At 33.4% G+C, this 9,210-nt stretch overlaps 1 protein-coding gene across 2 annotated transcripts; it reads right to left on the bottom strand.

Moving 5' to 3' along the window:
- Positions 1-3,041: 3,041 nt before the first annotated feature.
- Positions 3,042-7,552, bottom strand: LOC118480866. 2 transcript variants are annotated; one of them, XM_035975808.1, is made up of 3 exons: positions 7,270-7,552; positions 3,444-3,607; positions 3,042-3,355 (listed from the first exon to the last, which is right to left on the bottom strand). In XM_035975808.1, exons 1-3 carry the CDS (start codon positions 7,270-7,272, stop codon positions 3,073-3,075), a joined length of 450 nt encoding a protein of 149 aa, XP_035831701.1. In that variant the 5' UTR covers positions 7,273-7,552; the 3' UTR covers positions 3,042-3,072. The 2 variants fall into 2 exon arrangements, with proteins under 2 accessions (XP_035831701.1, XP_035831700.1); XM_035975807.1 differs by lacking the exon at positions 7,270-7,552 and having other exon boundaries at positions 3,444-3,681.
- Positions 7,553-9,210: the final 1,658 nt, after the last annotated feature.

The raw sequence follows: 9,210 nt of genomic DNA, 5'->3' as shown, positions 1-9,210 counted from the left end.
TTTGATTGTCCTTACCTTTACCCTTCTCCTATCAGAGAACTTTATGATGAATCGTTTCTCTTTCCTTTCAAACCTCCATGCAATAACCTTAGCCATTTTTAATTTTTTTGGCATTTTGGACAATATGTGGCGTTTTAGTCACATTTTTTGGCGTGTTTGAGCTTGGGTTCTCATGGTCTTCTTTTATATTGACTTTTTTCCCCGCGTATGACAGGTAATTATGGCGATTTGAAAAAGATAAATAAATATAATAAATGTTAGTAATTATGTTTTCCGTCGTTTAATTTTACTATTTTTTGCAGTTTACCATGTTTTGTTTTCAGACTCAACTGTTTTAATGGTGTAACACGTCAAATCTTTGACGGCTGTAATTATGGCGTTTTGTTTTCCAATGGTGTTAGTGCAGTTGTCTGTCAACTACATCTTTGTTCGAGTCTTAGAGACCCTTGAATGTTAACGGAATCTTCAGTGAGAGTCTTCAATCATTTCTAGCTCTTCACTCTTGTTCGGTCTTCTTCAGGAACTCTGCCTGGAATTAACTTTCTTTGGCTATAACCTTCATCAGACTCCCCCTATCACTCTGCTAGGATAGTTGTCTGGGATTTTGTTACCACCATCGAAATTATCTCCTGGCTTCTCTCTGTTCAGTTCATCATCTCTTCTAAAAGTCTTCCAAGAGTCTAACTAAAAATATGACATAACTCCTATTTATATGGTCAAGGCAACTTAGTAAAAGTTTACACTAATTACAAGTTTGCCACCTTGCCATTTCTAACTAAATATGACAATATGCACTTAATTTCTTCCGGCTTTTCACTACGACTCGGATTGACGAAGGCGATAGACAAAATATGCATCAACAATCATGTAGGATCATTTGCTGACCCGATGAGTCGATCAGAAGAGCACTTAGACTAGTTCAGAGGCGGAATTCATTGAATTAGTCTTCGTAAAGCTTGATTTCACTATTTAACTGTCTCCTTTATTGATCCGCTAACAAGTTACAAGAATGTGGAGACAAACGGACAGAGCTTCGCCTTTTCACACACACATACGTTCTCTAGAACTATATGGATCGCTCATAAGGATCTACTATATATAGAAGTTATGGGCCGCTCATATGGACATGTCCATATGAGCGATCCACATGACTACCATATAAGCGGTTCACTATGATGACCACATAAGCGGTCCATCATCATGCACTAAAAGCGGTCCTAAACCTAAATGGACTAATGAGCGGTCCAATTACTTTAATTCTATACAAACTTTCTCACTCTCCTATTCCTATACAATTAGCTCTGCCGTAAGACTCGAACGAAGATGTAGTCGATAGACAACTGCACCAACAAATGGCGGTTAGATAACTATTGGACTTCTTTTGTTTTGTATTCTTTGCACATTGTTTCACGCTTTTTTTATAATATTAGTTGTTCAAATTAATTTTATTATAGTTTGGTAGTTTTTGAGGGCGTTTTTATGGCATTATGGTGTTTTACACGCATTTGCTAATTTTGACGTTTTATTATATTTTCATTATAGCATTAATATTTTTTTGTTGTTTATTAACTGACATTACAAAACAAACAATAGATAAAGAAAATTAAAAAAAAAAAAACAAAATAGAAGCAATTTAAGATTTTAAATCTTCAGTGTCATTAGTCTCTTTTTTCTTTTGAAACTACAAGAAAAGTGACAAATAAATGGCGTTTTGGGTTTGGCGTTGTTTATTTTCTTTTTTCATGTGTTGAAGTGTCTTTGTGGATGTTGGAGACATAGATCGACCCCGTGTGGGTGGATGCTATCTACCGGTCGTCTTCATTATAATCATCGAGGCCAAAGTAGCATTTACACTAGTATAGGTCTCTTCTTATCATCCAAACCTTTTTCAGGAACAAAGGAACAAAGATGACAGTATGACATATGGGTGTCATCAGTCCCTCTTTTTTCAATTTTGTCCATCTCATGCAGCAAAATCTTACTACACTCACGTAACAAATCATTAAATGAAGTTTCATGCAGAACATTACTGAGGATCAAAGAAAAGATGTTTGCCGGCGTTGTATTTTTTGGCGTTTTACATTGAGTTGTAAATTTTTTAGCAACCACTGTGTGTTTTTTTGTGTGATAAACGGAAGGTGGTGAGACGTTTCTATTTATAAAATTTTTATGGCGCGTAGTTTAAGCGGGATGTCATTTTTATAACAAAAAAATGTAATTAGCATTTATCCGGATGTAAGCTTTGGCGTTATATATAATGGTGTTTCATATTTTTTGACGTTTTTGTAGCCAGAGAGCTTAAATTAAAACACAGAAAAAAGTACGTAGTGATAAAATTGGCTTTTTGTATTTATTTGGCGTTTTATTTTTCAATGGCGTTTTATGTGAGAAATGGTTTTTTACTTTTTTTACCCTTAATGAAGCGCGTCCACGTAATAAAATTGGTGTTATTTACTAAAATGCCACCGCGCCAATCTAGTCCATAGATTGTTTTGATCGGACGATCAATAAGCGTTCTCACCGTTCTCACACTTTCTACCGTTTTCTCTAAATCCTGACCCCATATATATATATATATATATATATATATATATATATATATATAGGATAATGCTCTAGAGAAAACCCCTTATTTTGAGAAAACTTTGAAAACCCATTACAAGGCCTACAATTGGCCACGTGTCCCAGCCATCTCCATCTTTCTTTTTGCTTTTGAGGGCACTTTGGTAAATTCAACATTATACTACCTAACTCTAAAAGATATCTTGACTTTTGTCTACTACTAGGGAGAAAGCCCGTGCGATGCACGACATGCATAATAGCTATTGTTTGTTCGTGGTAAGACGTCTGACACGGCCGATGCATAACATGTAAGACAATACGCCTACAAAGGGGCGTGCTTAAACTTTATTAAACCATGGACCATAAGTTGTTTACTTGGCAAAACTTGCCGGCCAAAAAGAAGTGAAAATAAGATGTCTTCCAAGGAAAAAAAACATGAAACAGAAAAAGGAAAAACGCATAAACTGTCGCATGCCTTCCTATCTTATTGGATAACACATAGACCAAACTTTAGCTAACGCATGCCACCGTCATCCCCAATCCCATCACCAGCCAACTGACTGCAGTGAAATAATTCGGCAGTGTTGAAATGCTTCCATCAGCGTTCCTTACCATCACCGGAGTGAACTTATCCTGTATGTCAGTGGAATAAAGGCTGTAGACGCGTGACAGGCCACACTCTGCTGTGAGTATACTATGAGCAGTGGTCTTTGTCAAGCGTTGGGCTGTGTCATCAAAGCAGACAACGACAGCTTCGGCTGTTGAGTCAAACACCTCGAGTTCTAGCCTGAAACTGTGCAAGGTTTGTAATTTATTTTCAGTTATAAGGTTGCATGAGAATGGCTACAAATTAATACAACTAAACATTTTTAGAAACAAACCTTCCTCTCGGGAAGACAACGGGGTTTTCGCTCCCATCACACCACATATCGTTGTCTTCACGCCCCACACCTTTCATGCAATTCCCACCGCCACATGTCAGCTTGAACCACTCTTGGCTATTGCGTATGCGTTTGACTTCAACACGACAGGTGAATTCAGCACTCTGCATATATTACCAGCATAACTATAAACTTTAACCATTTGATTCAAAAATGATAACCAATATTGTGCTTATCCAAAATGACATTGTAACGCCCTGCTTTTTCGTACTTTCCATAATTAGAAAGCTCGTCTTATAATGCTATTTTTGGAAATCTTGTATTATTGTAGTCGTCTTTTCGTTATAAAATCCGAGACTTGGATCATAAATAAAATTCGTATTTCTTTAAATTCACCATCTACATATTCATACATGTTTATACGTTCGAATTCATTGTACATCGAATCCTTATTTGTAATTCATACTTATACTTATTCACGATGCATGTCCATGCTTGTCCTTATATTGTTGATACCTAAAAACCCCTAATAATATGCTTATTTATACAACGGTTAATCATCTAATATGTGACATATACTTGTCACTTACAAACATGTTACATACTTGTACATTACACTTTTTACCTAGTTAAATCATGTTTTATTTCATATTTCACCTTGTTACAAGTTAGGGGAAACATTGTTGCATATTATTACACAACTTAATTAACAAAATTACTCATTATAATGTTTTAAAAAATAAAGAAATATGGCAGCCCCAATTCAGCAAAATTCAGCCCCATATAGTTGGGTTTTGTGGGCTAGTTTCAAGGTGTAACCCCTTCTAAACACTTCCAAAGCCCAACCCATTGAAACCCTAATCCTCCCCCCTATAAATACCACTTATAACCAGCCTCCCTACCACTTTTGCAACACTAAAAACTCTCAAAACATCCTCCAAACCGTAGCTGAAAGCAAAGGTTCGAGCAGATTGACACCCCTTCACGAAAATGAGCATAACTCACTCAATTCTTATCCGATTCACTTGATTCTTTTTCCTACTTGCTTGGATAATCATGGGGTTCGATTCCTAGACTTCTCCTTGGAGAAATCAGACCTGGAAATGCCCCAAAATAGTCCATAAACTTTCTTTTTGATTTTTATGTTCTTCAAAACTTGTTTAAACCTATGCAACTTGTGTCTAACACATCTCATGCCTATGTCCTAATGCTTACAACTTATCCCATGGTTGGTTAAGCTTAAAAACAAGGTTGAGACATTTGAAATCAGAGGATTAAACCTCATAAACTTGGTGTTTTGTCTAGGGTTTCAACCCACAAATCATGTCAAACATAGTCTTTGATACATGAGTGATTATGGAACAACTTGGGTTGTCCAAACATACAATCCTCACATGATTTGATGATTTCTATTAGTTAGTTTACTTTACATACATGTAAAGACCTTAGTTCATGACCCTCCTTGGTTGTTTTTACATCAAGTGTAGTGGTGAACATCAAAGGGGTACCTAAATGGAAGCCTTGTCTTCCTACCCCATCCATGACACCCATGACTCAACTTGAGGTACCTAAATGAAGATGTAATCTTCTACCTCTTACTTGAATACTTGAACATTTGGACTTAATAATATGTGTATAATATACGACCTACATACTATCTATGTACACTCGAATCTTTGATGTTGAAATCATATTCATTTGTCAAAGTAGTAGGTTATCATCTAAGGACCTAAACCTTGTTATGATTCTTATGGGTGTTCAACTCATAAAATCATTATAACCCATGAGGTTACCAAGTGTCATACAAGTGTTATGTGTGAAGATGAATATTTTGATATAATATTTTCATGTCACTTTCATTCCAAATCTCGACTCTAAACATGCTTGAACTTAAACCCTTACGCATTCAACCTTCCAACCTCGGCAACTTTGTCACATTGGATAATCGGAAAACATATGCAAACTTTGTGAGTATACTCGTATTCCCCTTTTACTTTTATCACTTTTGGGGTGTAACATGTTTTATCTATCAACAAACTTACACATGAACATTTTGCTTAAACACATGAACATTCCTATAACATGCTTGTATACGTGATGGCTTGATACTTTAAACTTGGGTGATTCTTATGTGTTGAACTTATCATTAACTTCGTACGAGCCAAACCTTGACATATGTAGCGCTATAGGATTAACGACCCGCCCTTTATCATCGGTTATGTCATGAGCATATTGCGTTTTCTTGGTTTGATATGTTAGACACATGCCATGTTTAAATGTTTATCTTGAATCACATGCTTGCTATGAGGAATTGTTCAAACTTATCTTTTGCTATGTACGTATCAAACTTGTATACTCGCCTTTGCTTTTGCATTGAACTTTATTTTAAACATGTTACAGGTTGAGGACGATGATGCTATGAAATGAAGTAGCGTTGATGCCTAGATACACATATAGACGTTTAGGTTTAATCGTTGTATCAATGTTGATTATGTTGTATTGTATTTCCTTTGAACTTGATGTTATTTGATTTCTTTGTAATGTTGACAAAAGAATTATGAAATGAAATCGGTTTATTAAATATTGTCACAAATAGCGTTATGATGACTCTAGCAATCTTCACACTTCGTCTCATCCCGATGTTTCCGCCATTGGTTGGGGTGTGACAGACATATCCTAAGTGTATATTACATTCTAATGCAAACTTGATTTGACCTTAACCAAAATGATCAACGTTTACATATGCTTGGTTCACCACGAACTACGTACACTGTTTATCTACCCAATATTTAAATTACATTTTATGTTTTCAATAAATATTTATAAACGTGAATTCGGTATTAAAAAAAAACATTACTTTTTTTCGGTATTAAAAATGTGAATTCGGTATTAAAAAATATTTATAAATATTTGTAACTGTTAAAAAATATTTATAAATATCTATAAATGTGAATTCCGTATTAAAAAATAGATTTCGGTATTCAAAAAAAACATTAATTTTTTTTAACCGCAATATAGTCCTCCGATGTGAAGTGGATACAACCAACAATCGTGTGGGGTCAGCTTGGTCGTCACAAACTATACGAATTTGGATTTGGTTATTGCCTGTCAAACTCGTAAACTGACTGTTAGGTTTTAACATACGAATGTAAGTCCAAATAAATGTTTGATTTAAGGTATTAAAAAATAAGCTTGTGCCTTCATATAATAATCAACTCATACATGCATATGAAAATTGTATGATCATATGTAATAACAATCAACCTGTCATGAAGTCATTTCTTGATTTATAATAATACCATAAAAGGATGAATGTATATATATACTGAACATAAGGTTCTTTTTGAGTCTTAACTAATCAAAAACATCCATATTTATTTAGTGGCAATCTTGTTGTCTAACCCAAAATGTATGATAGAAAATCTAGCACCAAGATCCCACTAAATGCGTTTTTGGTTATTGGGTTACCTTTATAAATAATCCTTCAAGTATCCTTTTAACACAATTAAATTAATTAACTTAAGATCAAAATAAAAAAATATATAAACTCATTTGGGTAATCATATTATAATTATCCATAATTAAATATTTGGCATATATAGTTAAGTTAATATTAAATTTAAAAGTATATATTTCTTTAACATTATAATTTTATAAAAGAGACGGTCGAGATAACAAATTACGGAGGCTGGAATCGTGTCATGCGTCCTCCATAATATTATGTGTAGAGATAGAGATATATTGTCCTTTACTCTTCGATTTCGATAAAGATACATAATCTAAAATGAATATTCTATATATACAATGTAGTTTGTAGGGGGCATACCATGTGATGCTTGTTTCTTCTACCATGGGTCAAGATGGCTTCTAGTGTGGTCTATTTTTCTGAATACCCAGCAACAGAATCGTTCCTTGCCATGGCCACACGTGTAGACAGAGCGGTTATAGGTTGTTGGAGAGAAGGCGGGTATGGGCTGCAATATGGACAAAGATTTATAAAGCCATTTAGATGGTCTTTTGGAATGGACAACATTAATTAACACAAAATTAAATGATGATTGTTATGGGAAAATGATAAGTCACTTACTTTTATTAGAGTGAAACCGAGAAGTTAGTGGTTTGCATACAAAGGGACATAACAATTATAGCCACATTAATATAATAAAGTAGAATTAAAAACATCATTAAAGCTGTATTAATGAAGGTAAATATGTAGTTAGGGTCTAGAATCAATGTCCTTTAATTGATGTATGGTTAGAATATAATTTAATATCATGTTAAATTAGAAACCATACATACTGTAAGGAACATGTATAACAATATATCACTAAGTAACATTAACTATTGAGTATTTTTAAAATATGGTTAAGAACACATAGTAAATTAGGTGACATATACAATTAATATGATTGTCTCTTATGTTATAATTATTAACATTATTATTATTGTTATTATTGTTATTAGATGACATGGATAAGTCAAAAGGAATAATGTAAACCTGTGTGCTATTTAAGTAAATGTTTATCAATGATTCATATGATAGTAAGATGGTGTAACCTAAGCGAAGCCCCTCTATCATGATAGTTAAGATGCTTAGATGGTTATGAATAATTCACTAGACGATATATATGATAATATAACCTTTATGTAGACGCATTCTCTCATGTTATTCCTTTTTACTTAAAAATTTAGCAATTATTAAACATTATGATGCATTTTTTAAATGAAAAATATTAGAGTATTATAAAGGTTATGTTCGTACAAAAATCAGGGGGGGGGGGGGTTGCTTCTTGTCATACAATAACAAAAAAATGATTTTGACCATTTTGCCCTTACTACTTTCTCATGTTGACATGATTCTTCAAGATTTGGATTTGAAAATGAAAGTGATAGTGTATTAGGGGGTGTTCGGCCGAGATTGTTTAAGGGAGAGGGAGTGTGATTTTTGAAATGGGTTTTCTTGAAAATGTGAAGTTTATGGAAGCATGTTCAATGGTTAATCATTGATCTTAAACCTACACTCATTTTATATTCAGCGTCATCATGTTCTCTGAATTTTGAATATGCTCGTTTAAAATCTTACATGGTTACAACCTGAAATTCTTATTACCTAAAATATGATATCAAATTCATATTAAAAAACATATATGTTTGATTTATCATATACTGATCAATTACACTTTGAATAATTCAAAGTTTTTAATAACTTTAAGTTTCTAATAATTTTAAGTTAAATAATATTCACTCTATTTTTATGATCATATACTGTAGTAATATTTTTGGTTTCAAGGTATTAAATCGGTTCCCATATTGTATCCGCTTATTGTTTTTGTTTTTGAACGGGAGTATTTATGATGAATTTTTAGTTTTGTGTTTTTTGTCATCTGAAAGTTTATATTTTTTGTTCTTTATTATTTCTCATCTGAAAGTTCATATTTTTTGTTCTTTATTATTATTTAGATGATGAATTTTACCTTTAAAATTTTCTTTTTATTTTCTATTTCGAGATTGTCTTTTTTACATACCTCATCATATATAAAGTAACAGATGAAATGATCCTAACTTAAAATCATATAATGCACAATACTCAAAGTTGGATTCATCTATAAAAGAAAATAAGGGAACTGAAGTTGGTGACTTACCTCTGTCGCGTATGAAAAAGTGACGGCCGTGTTGTTGAATTAGGTTACGGTTGGTGGGTGGTGATGCACAACTATGAAACACTCAAAGTTCGATTCATGATAACAAAAGACCTATTGTCGCCGTA

Source organism: Helianthus annuus, chromosome 8 (genome assembly GCF_002127325.2).
Source record: "Helianthus annuus cultivar XRQ/B chromosome 8, HanXRQr2.0-SUNRISE, whole genome shotgun sequence".
NCBI lineage: Eukaryota > Viridiplantae > Streptophyta > Magnoliopsida > Asterales > Asteraceae > Helianthus > Helianthus annuus.
This window is presented reverse-complemented; position numbering and strand designations above follow the sequence as displayed.